The 17,908-nt window shown below is 42.4% G+C and overlaps 1 protein-coding gene across 2 annotated transcripts in view; it reads right to left on the bottom strand.

Moving 5' to 3' along the window:
• Rtf1 (Rtf1, Paf1/RNA polymerase II complex component, homolog (S. cerevisiae)) overlaps positions 1 to 17,908 on the bottom strand; it is a 59,591-nt gene that overhangs the window by 7,055 nt on the left and 34,628 nt on the right. For both annotated transcript variants that reach the window (NM_001401979.1, XM_063284277.1), the window contains 8 exons: positions 17,612 to 17,726; positions 16,815 to 16,926; positions 7,873 to 8,008; positions 6,939 to 7,116; positions 3,122 to 3,204; positions 1,571 to 1,658; positions 1,373 to 1,480; positions 753 to 830 (listed from right to left, as the gene is read on the bottom strand). In NM_001401979.1, coding sequence (NP_001388908.1) covers positions 753 to 830; positions 1,373 to 1,480; positions 1,571 to 1,658; positions 3,122 to 3,204; positions 6,939 to 7,116; positions 7,873 to 8,008; positions 16,815 to 16,926; positions 17,612 to 17,726 — 898 coding nt within the window. The remainder of the gene's footprint in view (positions 1 to 752; positions 831 to 1,372; positions 1,481 to 1,570; positions 1,659 to 3,121; positions 3,205 to 6,938; positions 7,117 to 7,872; positions 8,009 to 16,814; positions 16,927 to 17,611; positions 17,727 to 17,908) is intronic.

The following is a 17,908-nucleotide window of genomic DNA, read 5'->3' as shown; positions in this document are numbered from 1 at the left end:
TTCCCTATTAAATATCTCATACAACACAGTAAGGCACCTCATATAATAAACCAGTGATAGGAAATGTGAAGAAATAATGAAAGAAACACTTTATAAAGACAAGGCGTGTTTTTTTGTTTTGTTTTTGTTTTGTTTTTTTGTCCAGTAGGAACACTTACTTTTCCATTAGTTACCTAGCTCGGGGGCCCAGAGGGTTGATGATGCCACATTAACCTTTAAGAATATAGGCCCCAGGGGCTGGGGATTTAGCTCAGTGGTAGAGCGCTTGCCTAGGAAGCGCAAGGCCCTGGGTTCGGTCCCCAGCTCCGAAAAAAAAAAAGAACCAAAAAGAAAAGAATATAGGCCCCAAATCTTCCTAAAAAGTAATTTTTAAATGATGTTTAATCAAGATGCTACTTATATACCAAATCTTCCTCAAAAGTAATTTTTAAATAAGAATATAGGCCCATATAAGTGAACTTCCATAGCTACACCCATCCCATCCTGATGGATGGTATGGAAACCATGTGTTATAATGGGCCTCATAATACAAACAAAACAAAGGCATAGAAAACACAGGAAGCCAGGAAAACAAGGTTGACTGCATTTCCAGGAAGGAAGCTGCCTGGGTTCTCAAGAATGCAGTGTTTGGTTACCACAGAGCACAGGCTGCTCTTGCAGTCCTGCAAGCACTCAGTCTGCAGCAGAGATGGGCAGATGAGTGTGATTTCTCCATCAACAAGTCAGGCAAAGGGCTTGCGCCAAGTCCTCACCTTTTCCTTCAGCAGCTGAGTCTTCTTCATAGCATAGTTTGGTGGAGCTTTTCTAAACCTTTCTTTCTCTTTCACAATCTGTACCAGACAAGAGACACCAGCAGTGAGGTATTCCCAAACTACATTTGTAGACATGCTAAATGAGACCATTTTGAAGGTAAGCTGATAGTTAAAGGGGACCACTTGTCCTATAGCAGTGTCATATACCAGAGGGTGAGCAAATTCCTTCCAAGGGACACCATGGGGCTTCTGGGGTCATGGAGACTCTGGAACAGTCTAAAGGAGCATGCCTCCCCCCAACCCCCCAAACAGCAGCAGCATAAAGGCATGGAATTGTAAGGCTAGCCACTGTCCAAGAGAACAGAGATTGAAGAATTGTACCAAAATGTTTAGGAGAAAGGAAGTTCTATAAGAACCAAGCCTAGGGGAATACACATCCTAATAGACTTGAGTCTATATAGGCTCACTGTAGATGACAGTGTATGGGAAAGGCTTGATAAAGTATCAATAATAAGAGCAATAATCCCTTTAATGTCTCAGATTGCAGAAAAATGACAAGTCTGACCTTTTCCATACTGGATCTTAAAGAACAGCCAGCCTCTGAGATTCAGGCTTCTTACCTCCTCAATGTCCTGATCATTGAATTTATAATTGAGGGCTTCCTTAATAGAAAATTCCTTTTTATTGATTTCATCTAGTGTGGGCAACTGCATGCCAGCAGAAAACATCTGGACCAAAATAGAAGAAAAAGTGATCAATAAGGGGTTTAGGGGAAGTTGTTTCTGAACAACTGCTCACCCCACAGTCTAGCCGCTTACCGCTTCCTTCCACTTCATGAACTCACTTTCAGTGAATTCCTGGTTGGACACAAACTCTAGACGGAACACTCGCTGGTCATTGCCATGCCTACATAAAAGAGAGACAGCATTTCCAAGAATGTGCATGTTGACTGTAACCAGCTAGGCAACCATACCAGACTGTGTAGATTATCTGCATCTGCGGGTCTTAATCCAGGCTACCCTCTGAATCACCAAGGACACATGAGAACTGTAACGCTGAAGCACCAACTAAGCCCACATTTCTGGGAATAAGAACCAGACACAAAACCAGCTCCCAGAGGTTGTTTCAATGGGCATCCAGGATTGAGCTTACAGAACAGTGAAAGCCTAGGGGGACTGGTGAGTGCTTCAGAAGTCTGTTAACTATAAATTCTCCAGAGCCCATCAGTATCAGGAGTATGAAGTCTGCATAGTTCCCAGAATGAACAGAAGACCAGTGTTTCTGTTGAGCAGTGCCTTGGAAAAGTTTGGTGACTCTGTAACCATACTCTTAGAGATGTATCTAAACACTTATTAGCCCAACAAGCTCTTTTTGATTTCTTTAGAAAAAAAATTTTTTTTAAATAGACACTGCCCACAAGAGGCCATAAATGGAGTTATAGGTAGTCATAAGCCATACCATGTAGGTGCTGGAGATGGAACCCAGGGGCTCTAAAAAAAAGCAGTAAGTACTCAAAATCTGAGCCATCTCTCCAGCCCTTCAGCCTACTCATTAAAACAAAAATATTAAGCTTATTTGTGTGTGTTCGCATGTGTGTTTACAATTGCAAATGTGTGTGATGGAGGACACCTTGCAAGATTAGTACCTTCTTACCACATGGTTCCAGAACTGAACTCATGTCATCCCCAGTCTTGGTGGCAAGTCCCTTTATCTTCTGACCCATCTTGCCAGCCCCCAAACACTTTCTAAACGAACCAGGGGGGATGTGGGATGAGGATTTGGGGTGGGTATATCTATTACTTGCTAACTGCCGTGATCCTGTTTATACCTTCTGATAAGGGTTCTTTAAAATTGTTACGGTTCAGGAGGAAAGGAATGGGAATGAGTATCTGTCATCTCCTTTATACTAATGTCAAGAAGAGTGCCAGGCACTGAGTAGAAATTGGGGGAACGTGCTGAGTAAATGACATTTCCATTTCACCGACAAGGAAAATAAACCTAGAATCCAAACATTCTTGTTAAAGGAGAAGTTCCAGGATCAAAAAGAAGTCAAGTCTCCACAGAAAGACCTTTCAGACCTGGGGGTTGGTGTTACAAATCAGTTATCCCAACCCTTGGAAGGCGGAGGCAGGATTATGAGTTTGTGACCAGCTTGGGTTGTATACAGAAAGACCTTATCTCAAAAAAGACAGGGGGAGGGGGAGAGGAAGATGAGGAAGGACACATCTCCTTAGGCAACTCTAGGTGGCCCGGAGTTCAGGATACCTATCAGACTGGCCTTGAACTCGCAGTGCTTCTCCTGCTTCCATCACTAGAGCGCCAGGATTAGGAGGGTGTGTCAGGGTATGCCTGGCACACAAGTATCTTACCGTAGCTGCAGCCCTTTGTTTGTTCTGGTACCACCCAGCTGGTAAACTTTGGCAGTTTCCACAACACCTGTGATCTCAGCCACCTACGACAGAGAACAAAGACACCAGTCAAGTCCCCGTGCACAGCTTTGCGCACCTTCTGACAATCTACCTCAACACAGCACAGCCGTGCAGGAGTGCACAGGAGCTGTCTCGTGGGGGAAGTCAGACAGGGAAGGCGGGAAGCCTTGTATTCATTCAGGGACAGCAAGGCCCAGGAGAAAGGCAGTCAGTCTGGAGGGGCCATTATAGGAAAGACAAAGGACAGGTCCTCTGTTGTTTTTGAGTGTTGAACATGCTAGGTTAAGTAAATAACATTCCTAGCACTCTACCCTTAGTAACAGACAGACAGACAAAGACATTTACTTATGTGCATGTTTACATGAAGCATACATATGCCACAGCATGGAGGCCAGAACACAGCTTTTGAGAGTCAATTCTCTCATACTGTAATGGTTTCAGGGATCAAACTCATTTGTCAGGTTCGATAGCAAGTGCATTTATAAACTGGACCATTTCACCCCCATGCCACCCCACTAATGTTCTTGCCAGGGCACACTTGAGTGGAGCTCAAGGACAACTCTTTCTACCATGTGGATTCTGGGGATTGAACTCAGGTGAGCAGGCCTAGTGACAAACACACTCCCTATTTCTTTTTTTTTTTTTTTTTTTTTTTTTTTTGGAGCTGGGGACCGAACCCAGGGCCTTGCGCAGCGCTCTACCACTGAGCTAAATTCCCAACCCCACACTCCCTATTTCTTATTCTCCTCCCTCCCTTCCTTATGAGACAGGTTTTAACTACGTTGACCGGGCTGTTCTGAACGGCAGGCTCAGGTGATCCTCTGGGCTGTTTCTCAAACACCCAGGACATTAGGCTTCCAGCAATAGACTAGACGTGGCTCTTATTTAAGTTTCCTTAGGAAAAAACTGGGCCAGCAAAATGGCTCAGAAGGCAAAACAGCTAAGTGCAAAAGCCTACCTGACAACCCAAGGTGGATATCTAGAGGCTATAAAAAGTCAGATGAAAGCTGGGCTTGAAGCACATCTTTATCCCAGCCCTTGGGAGGCAGAGGCAACTTGATCTACAGAGTGAGTTTCAGGATAGCCAGGGCTCCACACGGAACCTGGGTTCTTACCCTATCCCATCCCCCCAAAGAAGCCAGATGTAGTGGTTCACATATGTAATTCCAGAACTGCCATGGGGACGCAAAGCAGGGACAAAGAATGACCTAGAAGCTCATGAGCCAGCTAGTCTCCTAGAGTACACAGGGTGGCAGAAAAAAAGACTACTTCAAAACAAGACAAAAATGATAAATGGCTTCCTAAGTTGCCCTTAGACCTCCACATACACACACTATGTCACTTACAACAGTAATTTTTTAAAAAAAAGCAGACTGGCAAGGTAGCTCAATGGGAAAGGGACTTGCTACTTGATGCAAGTCGAGCAACCTCCCTGGAGCTCACATGAAAGTGAAAGAAGAGAACCAACTTCAACAGTGTCCTCTGAACTCTACATGCACACGCACACACACACTAAGCATGTATATTTCCCCCACATACCTCTTACACATAGCAATACTTTTTTTTTAAGGTTTTAAAATTTGTGTGTATGTGGATCGGAGAGATGGCTCAGAGGTTAAGAGCACTGGTTACTCTTTCAGAGGTCCTAAATTCAATTCCCAGCAACCACATGTGGCTCACAACCATCTGTAATGAGACCTAGTGCCCTCTTCTGGTTTGCAGGTGTATATGCAGACAGAACACTATACATAATAAATCTTTCAAAAACCTTTCTGTGTGCACTGTGAGTAGGTATGCTTGCCTGTGTGTTTTCCTTCACACTGAGGCCAGAAGTCAGGTGCCCTCCATGATTTTCCACCTATCTTTTGAAATGAGGTCCCTCACTGAACTGGGAGAGTGGTGTTTCGGCTGGACTGGCCAGTGAGCTCCTAGGACCCGTTTGTCTCTAACCTTCAGGGTAGTTGTTATGTCTGTGCTCTGCCAAGCCAAGCTTTTATACTGCCACTGGGAACCTAAACGCCTGTCCTCATGCTTATGGAGGAGCACTCTACCCACCGAGCCTTCTCCCCAGCTGAGGTCCAAGCTGCCAAGCATAATTTCTTTCTGTTTTTTAGTGAGACACCATTTGAATGGAGTTCAGGCTGTCCATGACCTGACTATGTCGCCCAGACTGGCCTCAGACCCACTGAGCTTGTTTTGCCTCCATCTCTGACCGCAAGCACCACATGTGCATGGTGCATGTGTGGCACGCTGGCCAAGGTCTAGTCACTCTAATGGAAGTGCATGAAGGGGAGTTTCATGGCTGCTAGCACTCACACAGGTAATGTACTATATTAAAACCAGACAACTGAAAACAAAGCAAGCAGACACAACACCAACTGCAACCAACATGGGTAAAATCCCTGTACTCAGGAGGCAGAGGCAGGCAGATGCCCTGAGTTAGAGGCCAGCCTGGTCTACAGAGAGAGTTCCAGGATAGTCAGGGCTACACAGAGAAACCCTCTCTTAGGGAGAAAGAAAAAAAAAAAAAGATCAAGTTCAATGTGTGCTATGCAGTAAGATCCAGCCTGAAGAACAAATGGGAACAGGACAACTAAAGCAGCAAGGCTCTGGCCCAAACCACAGCAACAGGGTGGACTGCAGGAGCCAGGGCAGTCGGCGTCACTCTCTCTCTTCCCTAGGGTCTAGGTGACTTGGTATGCAACATGGTGATTTTCATACACTGACAAAATTCATTCACATTTCTCAAACAAAACTCTATTATCTAAGACAGACCAGCTAAGTCATGAATGTTCCTTCTCCCTTTCATGCTGAGAGGGAGTGAGAAGATGATTCTAAATTCAAGCACACCAGTTCTTTGGGCTCCCAAGTATACTTTTAGTTAGTTGTGAATGACTCTCACTGCTGTATGAGCTCCTCTCTAACAATTCAGCTCCTCTTCTGCTAGTCTGGCTCCTAAGTGTCTCCTAAAGGTCCATGTGCTCAAGTCTTGAAGTTGTTGGCTTGGCAATACTGGAAGGTGGCAGAAACCCCCGGGAGATTTTGTTGGCTTGGTCTTGTTTTTGAGACTCTCACAAAGTGGTCTTGCATTTCCTATGTAGGACAGAACAGTTTGCCTCTGCAGTACTGGGAATAAAGACAAGCGCTACCATGTCCAGGGTCACTGGCATGCTCTCAAGGGAACTATGAGCCTCTTCTTCTCTCACCCAAATCCAGGGACGTCGGCAGCTGGCTCCCTTATATACCTCTTTCACCACACCCTCCTTCAAGGTCTTTTTATTTGGCATTTCAAGACAGGGTTTCTCTGTGTAGCCCTGACTATCCTGGAACTCTCTCTGTAGACCAGGCTGCCCTCAAACTTAAGAGATCTACCAGGCTTTAACTCCCAAGTGTTGGGACTAACTCTTTAGGGTCATAATAGCACTGAGTGTCTTAAAATTTAATCTGTAGACTAGACTGGCTTGTGGCATTCTCCTGCCTCTGTGTCTCAAGTGCTAGGATCATAGGTGTGTGCCACCAAACCTGGTTTTTCTGTTTTGAAACAGGGTTTCACTCTGGAGCCCAGGCTGGCTTCAAACTCATACCCGCTTCCCAAGTGCTGGAAGTACAGGCGTGGGCTACTTTTCCGAGTTATAAGGGAAGCTGACTAATTCAGTCACATGGTGGCAGAATAACAGATTTGTTCAGCAGCTCCCACTCCCAGTAGACAATCATTATATTTAAAATATGGAAAATTGTCCAAGGGAAGAATACCAACCCGGTAAACTGGCTTGCTATTATGGTTTCCAATGCCAATCCGTACAAAACATCCTGTGACAGTTTTAGCAAAGAAGGGCATGTGACACCAGCGTTCTAGCTTATGCCTTGATAACCGAACCCGATTCAGTTCCTCGGGTAAGGAGACTGGCTGTGATTTCGGAGGGATTTCTTCTTTCCTGTGAGAAACAAAGAACAGTATTCACTGTAAAATCACTAGAGAGACAGACAGCAGATTCTCAATACTTACCCAAAGAGGATGCAACTAACTTAGCAGATGAAGTAAAGGATCAAATGAGAGTCTAATCTATATAGACTATATCTGTATATAAAGTCTACTCTACAGTGCACACACACTGCCCTGACTGATGCTCTATCCCAGAAAAGCAGCTGCAGACCAGTCTGAGGGGATGTACAGTCAGTTCATAGCTACTAGGCCCAGGGGAAATGGCCAGGGGTGCAGCCAGGAGCCAGAGGCAGGAGAAATGGATATGCAGAATTCAAAGATACTAAATCAAGCCACAAGTGCAGTCTTTACACCTATATTAAGCATCTCTTCCAAGAATCCTCTGTAACAGCTAATCTCAGTTGTCACTTGGCACTGCTAGGAAGAGGGGCTCAAAATTGGGGAGTGGGAGGGGACTGCCTTAATCAGAATAGTTTGTGGGGATATCTGTGGGGCATTTTCTTGCTGGTAATTTCTGTGAGAGGGCCCAGGCAGTGGGCAGTGCCATCCGTGGACAGGTGGTCCTGGGTTATATGAGAAAGCTGGCTGGCCAAGAGCCAGACTGGGCAAGCCAATAAGCAGTATTTTTCCTTTATTTTCTGCTTCAAGTTCTTGCCTTGGCTTCCCTTAATGATGGAACCTTTAATTTGAAATAAACAAACTCTTTCACTCTACTTCTGCCTGCTAGATCCAAACAGAGACTGCTTACTCTTCTTCTTCATCAGATGATGACGTTCGGGACGAGCGGTCTGATTTCTCACTGGACTTGTCATCGTCTTCTTCCTCCTCATCATCAGAGTAGACCTCACTGGTTTTCAATGGCTGTTTTTTGGCAAGGAGCTCAGCTAGAACAAAAAAGGAAATATTTACCTATTTACTCTCCACAAACAAGAAACCGACTCATCTTTGATCGTTGGAAAGAACTGGAACAAAGAAAAGGACCTAAGCAGACAATCTATTGTTTCTAGATTGGTCTGTGATAACCTGAGTCACACTCAGGTAAAACACAGTTAAGCATTCCGGAACCAAGATCAGATCCCACAGACCAAAATAAATAAATGATAGATAGATAGATAGATAGATAGATAGATAGATAGATAGATAGATAGATAGATAGACAGACAGACAGACAGACAGACAGATAGATAGATAGGGTTACCAACTATACTAAAATTTCCCAACCCTCCCCACATATTGGGGATTGAACCCAGGGACTCTTATATGCTAGGCAAGTGTTCCACCAGTGAGCTATATATATTCAGTCCCTGTTCTCTTTAAGAAAAGGTTTTAATTACTTCCTTTATGTATATGTGTATGAGGAGGTCATAGAATAACATACAGGAGTCAGGTCTCTCCTTCCATCATGTGGGATCTAGGAATTGCTTTCACCTGTTGAGCTGCTATCTTGCTGGTTCCCTTGTGGTCTTTACTATACTTAAGATGCTTGACCTCAGGCAGGAAGAATGAAGAGAACTCATAATTATCTTTTGTTTTTCTCTTTTTAAAAATCTATTATGTGCAGGTGCTCAAAGAGGACAAAAGGTGTCAGATCCCCTGAAGCTAGAGTTATAGGCACTTAAGAATCTCCTGACACGTGTGCAACTGAACTCATGTCTGACAGTAGAGCAGCAAGCACTCTTAACCACTGACCCATCCCACCAGCATAGTTTGGCTTTTGACACAGACTCACTATGAGGTAAGTCTAGGCTAGCCTTGAACTCTGGGAGTTCCACTCAATTACCCATGCCACTTTAATCTCAGTAAAGTTGTGAAAAATGAGTCAAAAAGCATACATCAAGGAGAGATGAGCTGGAGAGATGGCTCAGTGGTTAGCAGTTCTTACTGCTCTCCCAGAGGACCTGATTCAGTTCCAGCACCAACATGAGGTAGCTCATAACCACTCTAACTCTAGGTCCAGAGGATCTGGTGCCTTCTTCTGGTACTGTCATACAAAGACACATGCACATACTTATAACTAAAATTACATATTTTTAAAAAGGAAGAAAGGCACTATCACTTTTTGAGTGACAAAGCGAGTTTTAAAGGACCAGTTGGTAACCACTGCAGACTTCTGGTTCAGATCCATGTTGCAGCTACATAGCAACTGCAGCATGAAGGTGGGACAAACAGTGAAGCTTTATTCTAATAGAGGTCTTCCTCTCAGTGATGAGAGCTTTGTGAATGTTGTCACTCCCCCAAGCTGGCAATGAAATTTAAGTCACAAAAGATGGTTGTCTTCTAGTAGCTATAAAGAAAGAATAGAAGTAGAGCGCAGTATAGTGGTGTCTGTCTAGAACCCCAGCTATTTAGGAAGCTGAGCCAGGAGGAAGGTGAGTTTCAAGGCCAGTGTGGGCACTTTAATAAGTAAGATCTTGTCTCAAAATAAAAATCAGGCTGGGGAGGTGGCTCAAAAGGTGCTTGTCATCCAGCCGTGACAACCTGAGTTTGACCCTCAGAATCCACATGGTAGAAAAAGAGAATGAAATCTCAAAAGATGTTTCTGAATTCCACGTAAACTGTATATATGTGCCTCATATATACCAACACAAAATAAATAAAATTAAAAAAATTTCTCATATACATATTTATAGAATGGATTCTTTCTCTAGTACTTAAAAAACCAAAACAACAAAAACAAACAACACACAAAAAAGAAACTCCCTAAACCTCAAACAAGGAATAACCTCCAGAATACAAAACTTACACAGCTACAAAAAAGAAGAAAAGAAGGCATGTATGCATGCATGCATGTATGTATGTATGTATGTATGTATGTATGTATGTATAGTTTGTTACCCATTAATGGATGATGAGAAATATCATTATGAATTATTTTTATGCTCACAAAAAAAAGAGAAGAAAATATATAGAGAAACAGGGTCTGATATATTTTAGACTGGCTTTGAACTTGCTACTTGGCCAAGGATAACCTCCAACTTCTAATTCTATTGCTTCATCTACCCCAGACAAATGCTGGGAGTAGAGGGGTGCATTCATGTCTGGGGTTGAATCCAGGGCTCTGTGCATTGGTAGCAAAGCATCCTACCAACTGAGTGACACCCCATCCCTTTGGTATGTATATGAAACATTTAAGTGATGCCCACTATGGGAAGGGGGCAAGGCATCAAGTAGAAGGATATGGAAGCTGAACTTCCCCTTAATATACCTTGTGTGACATTACGAAATACATCTTCATTCCCTTTCCTGGCACACAACTCCTAAAATCCATGGAATCTTCAAAGTGATAGTGTCTTTTAGTATGCTAATGAGTTGACTGGTGGCTGCAAGCCCATAGGTAGCTTCAGGACAGGGGCTGGTCCCTGGAAAGACCAAGGCAGTATTAGAGAGCTGAGACTCAGATCTTCAGGAGAAAGAGGCTGAAGGTTAAGCAGATTACCAATGGCCAATTGATTTGCTCAATCTTTGTAATGAAGCCTCAAAAACAAACAACAACAACAAAAAACCTTCCATAGAATAGGATACAGAGTGCCTGAACAGAGAAGTTCCTAGAGGGTACCTGTCCAGAGCGCTAGGGCTTCCTAGCAAATGTCCCACCTAATGAATCGTTTCAGTTGTATCTTTTGTAATAGCTCTTATAATAAAGTTGATAACCTAGCCAGGCATGATGGTACATACCATAATCCCAGCACTGGGGAAGTGGAAACACAAGGATTACAAATTCAAGTCATCTACAACCACACAGAGTTCCAGGCCAGACTACCAATTAAGACCTTGTTTCAGGGCTGCAGAGATGGCTCAGTGGTTAAGAGCACTGACTGCTCTTCCAGAGGTCCTGAGTTCAATTCCCAGCAACCACATGGTGGCTCACAACCATCTGTAATGGGATCCAGTACCCTCTTCTGGTGCGTCTGAGGATAGTTACAGGGTACTTATAAATAAAATAAAGAAATCTTAAAAAAAAAAAAAGACCTTGTTTCAAACAAAAACACAAACAAACCTAAGTATGCCTGAGTCCTGTGCAACACTGTAGCAAATTAACTGAATTCAAAGGAAGCAGGACTTGGCCCATAGCTCAGAAGCACAGATAAAAGAACCTGGACATTCGTGGGAGGACTGAGCGTTCAATTTGTGGACAGAATGGGTTCAGTGCTGAACTGAATTACCAGAGGCTTAGTTGGTGTCTGGTATAGAATCAGTTGCTAGTTTGCCAGTGGAAGAAATTATCATATTAGAGATCATAGACGTCTGTGTTGATTGTTGTTAAACATGTAAGAAACTGAGTTAGGGGACTGGAGAGATAGCCCAGTGGTTAAGAGAACTGATTACTCTTGCAGAGGATCCTGGCTAGGTTCCTAGTATTCACACAGTGGGTCACACCCATCTCTAACTATAGTTCCAGAGAATCTGATGCACTAGGCATACACCAGGTGCACAGATATGCATATACAAACAAAAAAATATTCATATATATATATATATATATATGTATATATATATATATATATATATAAATGTTTCCCCTCCTTACCTATAGATGTTTGTTAGAAGATACAAATTTGGAACCATGGATTTTATAATTTATATGTTCATGAGACAAAGTAATAATTAAAGGCTATTTTTAAACACCAAAAGCAAAATTTACATTTGATAAATAACTATACAGAAATGAACTGTAATGAGTAATTTAACCCCCCCAAAAAAAGATTTGAGTGTGAGTGTGATACGATGCAGACCTGTAATCCCAGTGTATGTATATGTATCACATGTGTGCAGTAACCCTCAGAACAAGGTCAGAAAAAGGTACTGGATCCTAGAACTGGAGTTACTTGTGGTTGTGAGCCACGATGTGGATGCTGGGACTCAAACACAGATCCTCTAGAACAGCAGCAGGTGCTCTTAAGTGCCAAGTCAGCTCTCCTGTCCTCTTACCATCTTTTTTTGAAAAAGAGTACTAATTACCATCAATGGGTGCGGGAGCCAGGGAGTGGTGGCACATGCCTTTGACTCCTGCACTCGGGAGACAGGCAAGCCGATGTCTAAGTTCCAGATGAACCTGGTCTACAAAGTGAGTTTCAGGACAACTTCAACAACACAGAGAAGTTCTGTCTCACCAAAACAAAACAAAACTCAAAAACAAAAACAAAAACCCAAACAGAAAACAATGGGTGTTAGAAAAATTGAATAATATAACAAGGAAAAGATAAATTGACCCCCTTTATGCCATTTATAAAAATTCATTGTAGATGATCAAAGACCTAATTAACTAAAGATGGAGCAAAGATCTAAATTAAGAACTAAACTATATAAGTCTTAAAGAAAATCACTAGAGAATTATGACATTGGATCTGGCAAGGATTTCTTGGATATGATATCAAAAGGTTATAAAAACAAATAAAAAGAGTCATCAGCTAGTGTGGTGGTGTATGTCATTAACCTCAGCATCTGGGAGAAAGAGATGGGCAGATTTTTGTGAGGTCTATGCCAGCTTGGTTAAACACAGTGAGTTTCAGGACAGTTAGCACTACAAAGAGAAACCCTGTCTGGAAGGAATGAAGGAAGGAAGGGGGGGAGGGAGGAGGGGGGGGGTTGAGAAAAGAGCCAGGCATAAAAAAATTATACATACATGATTTCATGCATATTAAATATTTAGAAAGCAGATGAGTGGCTGCCTTAGGTTGAGAAATTGTGGGTTTCTTATGGTTAAGTGCATAAAAACCACTGTTTTACTGGACAGACCTGTGAATTCTACCTAATAAAAGCTGTTTGCATTGTAAACTTTTCATGAGTAAACAGTATTTTATAAGCTTTTTTTCAATAAAGTTGTTACACAAAATAAATATGTAGCTAGGCCATTAGGGTGCCTGTTCAGCACAGATAAGGCCCTGGGTTCCATCCTTAGCATCAAATAGACCAGCTGTGGGGGAAATGCCTGTAACCCTAGTACTCGAGAGGTAGAAGAGGATGTTCTGAAGTTTAAGGTCATTCTTTCACTCTTGGCTACATAGCAAGCTTGAGGCCAGCCTGAGCTATAGGAGGCACTGTCTCCAAAAAGAAAATCAAAAGATTATACAGGGGCTGGAGAGATGGCTCATTGGTTAAGAACACCGACTGCTCTCCCAGAGGTCCTAAGTTCAATTCCCAGCAACCACATGGTGGCTCACAACCATCTGTAATGAGATCTGATGCCCTCTTCTGGTGTGTCTGAAGACAGCTGCAGTGTACTTATATATAATAAATGAATAAATCTTTAAAAAAAAAACACAAATAAATAAATCTTTTTAAAAAAAGATTATACAGTTATATAATCTTTTCTTTCTTTTTTTTTAAAAATGAGATCCTGCTATGTTAATCAAAGTAGTTTCAAAAACCCAGGCTCAAACCATTATCTTTTTTTTTTTTTTTTTGGTTCTTTTTTTCGGAGCTGGGGACCGAACCCAGGGCCTTGCGCTTCGTAGGCAAGCACTCTACCACTGAGCTAAATCCCCAACCCTCAAACCATTATCTTATCTCAGCTTCTCAAGCAGTTACAAAAAAAGGTATGTTGCTACCATGCCTAGTTTCTTTAATTTTATAAAAATTATATCTTATTTTATATGTATGGCTGTTCTGCCTATATGTACATCTATGAACTGTGTACCTGCAGGGCCAGAAGAGCACATCAGATTCCCTGAAGTAGAGAAACAATGGTTGTATACAGTCATGTGGGTACTGAAATTGAAATCAGGGTCTCTGGGACAGCAGCCAGTATTCTTAATGTAGTCTCTCCTCAGTCCTACAACTAACTTCTTGATGTTATGCTTAAAACAAACAAACCGGGGTTGGGGATTTTAGCTCAGTGGTAGAGCGCTTGCCTAGCAAGCGCAAGGCCCTGGGTTCGGTCCCCAGCTCCGAAAAAAAAGAAAAAACAAAAAACAAAAAAAAAACCAAAACCAAACAAACCACAAAAGAAAAACAACCAAAATCCTAGCTCTGTATACTGAAAAGGCACAAAAACGGAGAGAATAATCAGTTGAATGAATATTCTTCTGTGCAGACTGTAGTCTCTATTTTCTCAGCAGAAAGGGCTGCTAAGAGAAATGAGTAATTCCAAATCTCAAAAGAAAGCAAGCTACATGAACTGCAGGGGTGGGGCATACTCTCAGGATGTGGTTGATATCTGAGTCCACAGTTGGCACATTGGAGACCCTAGGTTCCATTTCCAGCATCCCACCACTCCTAAAAGATTGAAAGCATAGGCAATGGTCAATGATAGAACACTTGATTGCCTAAGATGTATGAGGTCCCCAGTTCACTCCTGACTTGGGCGGAGAGAGAGAAAGAAAGGAGTGTTGTGTATGATTACCCTAAGAGACAAGCAAAAGCCCCTTTGGGGAGTTCAGCTGCATCCCCTTGTGAAAGGATTATCCCATATGGACTTTCTGACTGTATACATCCCTCATGGAGGGGCAAAGAGGGTCACACGACCCTTACCAGATTATTAACTTCACACCACCTGTTGTATGCAATGTTTGCTTTAATTGTATGAGGCTTCAGGGAGGGGCTATAATATGGGGTGGGGCACTAGAAGAGTAGGGCTGCTCCATCTATTCAGGGAAGCGCTCATCCCTGCTAGATATGGCCTTTCAGGGAAGGGACACTCACATCCCTGAAAGTCACACCTTGCCCACTGGGATGACTATTCTTATTGTCAACTTGACTATGTTTGGAATTAACTAAAACACAAATGACTGAACATACCTGTGCAAGCTTTCTTGCTTAATAGGATCATTTGAAATGGGATGATCTATTTTTTTTTTAATAAAAAATTTATTTTATTTACATGAGTACACTGTAGCTGTCTTCAGACACACCAGAAGAGAGCACTGGATCCCATTACAGATGGTTATGAATCACCACATGGTTGCTGGGAATTGAACTTAGGACCTGTGGAAGAGCAGTCAGTGCTCTTAACCAGTGAGCCGTCTGTCCAGCCCCTGGATGATCCATTTCCAATGTAGATCTTTGAGGTGAGAAGACCCACCTCTAACCTAGGCCATACCTTCTGATGGAAGCCTATATAAAGGTTATGGAAGAAACTCTCTTTGCCTGCTTTCTTCTGTCCTTAATTCTATTCCTTTACTGACATTAGAGTCTATTTTAGGATTCCAGCATATTTTGAAGAGCAGCTGAGACATCCAGTCTTGTGGACTGAACAATTACTGGATTCCTGGACCTTCTCTATATAGGCAGCCATTGTTGGACTAGCTGGATCACAGCCTGTGAGTTATTCTAATAAATCCCCTTTCTATACATATATTCAGACATAAGTTCTTTTATTCCTAGAGAATCCTGGCTAATACAACCATGTTTGTAAGGAAACCCAATAAATTCATTGATTCTCTAGAGTAAAGTTTGGTGGGATCATGATGCCTCCTTGGGGCCTCAGGAGGAGGAGGAGGAAGCAAAGGAGGAGAAAGAGGAAGAGGAAGAGGAGGAGGTTGTTGCTTATGTCTCCTCCTGGGAATAAATCTTAACAAGAGGGAAGGATTTGAGAACTGAGTACTGGGGTCTTGTCAAGGGGCCATAACCAGTTGGCTGATTAGGAAGAACAACAGTTGTATCAGATTATAAGAAAACATGGGGGGGGGGGCTTGGGATTTAGCTCAGTGGTAGAGCGCTTACCTAGGAAGCGCAAGGCCCTGGGTTCGGTCCCCAGCTCCAAAAAAAAGAACCAAAAAAAAAAAAAAAAAAAAAAAAGAAAACATGGGTGATTCTCACAGATATTGAGACTAAATCCCCACAACTGGTCCATGTACAGAGTACTGCAGAATACTCAGACTTAAATGGGATATTTATATCATACTCTACTTACAAGGTTCAAGGGACCTCTGCTGAAGAGGAAGACAAACACTGAGCATATATTAAAGCACGAGAAATTCAATGCTTTTTAAAAAAGATTTGTGTGTGTGTGTGTGTGTGTGTGTGCGCGTGCGTGCGTGTATGTACAAGTATGTGGGTAGGTGCATGCTCTTGCTTGTGTGCAGGGGTCAAGGGGGCACTGGAGTCCTCAGAACTGGAGTCTAAGGCATTTGCAAGATGTCCAGTTTGTTATATGGGTACTGGGATCCAAACTACAGCTCCTCATTTTTGTACAGAATGCACTCTTAACGACGGAGGCATTTATCCAGCCCTGCGCTAGAGCCAGTTCAGAGCTAAGAGCACTTACTGCTCTCACAGAGTTGCTTGCAACTCTCTATATCCCCACTTTTACAGGATCTGATGCTACAGTGAGTGATGAATTCACTGTGGTGAGTTCAAGGCCAGCATAGACTATGAGATACAGTTTTCAGCTAAAACAAACAACCCCCACGTGAGTCCTGGAGTTAGGAATAAAGCTTAGTGAAGAGGGCCTGACTAACATGCACAAGGACCTGGCTTTTATCTACAGCACCCACAAAAAGAAATAACACTGGGGCTCTTGTCTATAAGAGATGTTGAATTATTACAGTTAAAACACGCATTATTGATATTCACTTTAGACAATCTGATGGAAAGAGGAACTACACATTAACAAGGACATGGAGTAAGCAGAGCCTGGACAATGGAATCAAAGATGCTCCCCAGACCACTGCCATTATGTCTGCAAGTTTCTATAAAATATAGCGCTAACAAAAGGGAAAACAAGCCAACATCATTCATTTCCCCACTCACCTGTTCTGTTCTTCCGTTTTTCGCGCTCTGCTTTTAGCTCCTCCATGGCTTGAGATTTCTTATCTAGTTTCTCATCGCGCTTGGAACGCCGTTCTTTATTGTGAGAGGTAACCTAGGGAGGTATGCAGGGCATCCTTTTTACTCCGTCCGGGTAAGATTCTCTACACCAACAATCAACACTTGGGGTCCTTGAGAATTAGACTCTACAAACTTAAACACTTGGCTAAGCCCATGTCTTTAGTTCCAGCACTTGAAAGAGAGAGGCAGGAGAATCTCTTTGAGTTTGAGTCCAACCCGGTCTAAGTATTGAGTTCCAACACAGAGAAGGCAAGATCCCAGTAAAAAAAAAAAAAAAAAAAAAAAAATAGACTAATGAATTATCAGAGTAAACTTCCCGGAACAGCACTCCATATTATGATCTAATATCTGTTGATATCTTCAGATGCAGAGATTACTAACTTTTATACATTTTTATAACTATATTTATACCGAGTCTAGTGTGATACACTTCTGAATAAACATAATCTAGCTGGTTACCTGGGGAAGGAAGTTTACCAACATACCCTCCAGGGATAATCACACTCTGGTGGGTCCCTATTTAGTCAGACTTGAGTGAACAAGTCCTAAGGAGTTCATCAGTGTAGCTGATGGTGAAATGATGTTCAGAGGATAATGAGATCTCCAGGGTGTAGATGCAGATTATCTCCTGCATCTGCCGTCCAGCCTAGGCTATTACTACCCATCTCTTGTACCATACGCTCCACACCAACAGCTGTGCTCTGGGGATGACCTCCTACCTGAGATTCTTGAATCTGTGTCAGCTTTTTCTTTTCTTGTTCTTCTTCCTGCTTTTTCTTTTTTTCTTTCTTTTCTTTCTTTTTGGCTGTTTTTAGTTTTTTCTTAATTTCAAATCTGGTAAAAAGATAATATTTGTTTGGTTTTTAAAAAGCCATAACATATATGTAAAGACTGGTTTCTATTGGCTAGAAGACAAGAAGTAAGGAAAGGAGTTCAACATTTTGGAATAGAAGAGTCTTAGATACACAGAAAAATAATTGTTTTGCTTCCTAAAACAAACTCCACTGCCTAATAAG

Source organism: Rattus norvegicus, chromosome 3 (genome assembly GCF_036323735.1).
Source record: "Rattus norvegicus strain BN/NHsdMcwi chromosome 3, GRCr8, whole genome shotgun sequence".
Taxonomy (NCBI): Eukaryota; Metazoa; Chordata; class Mammalia; order Rodentia; family Muridae; genus Rattus; species Rattus norvegicus.
Note: the sequence above shows the minus strand (reverse complement) of the source record. Positions and strands in the feature narration are given on the sequence as shown.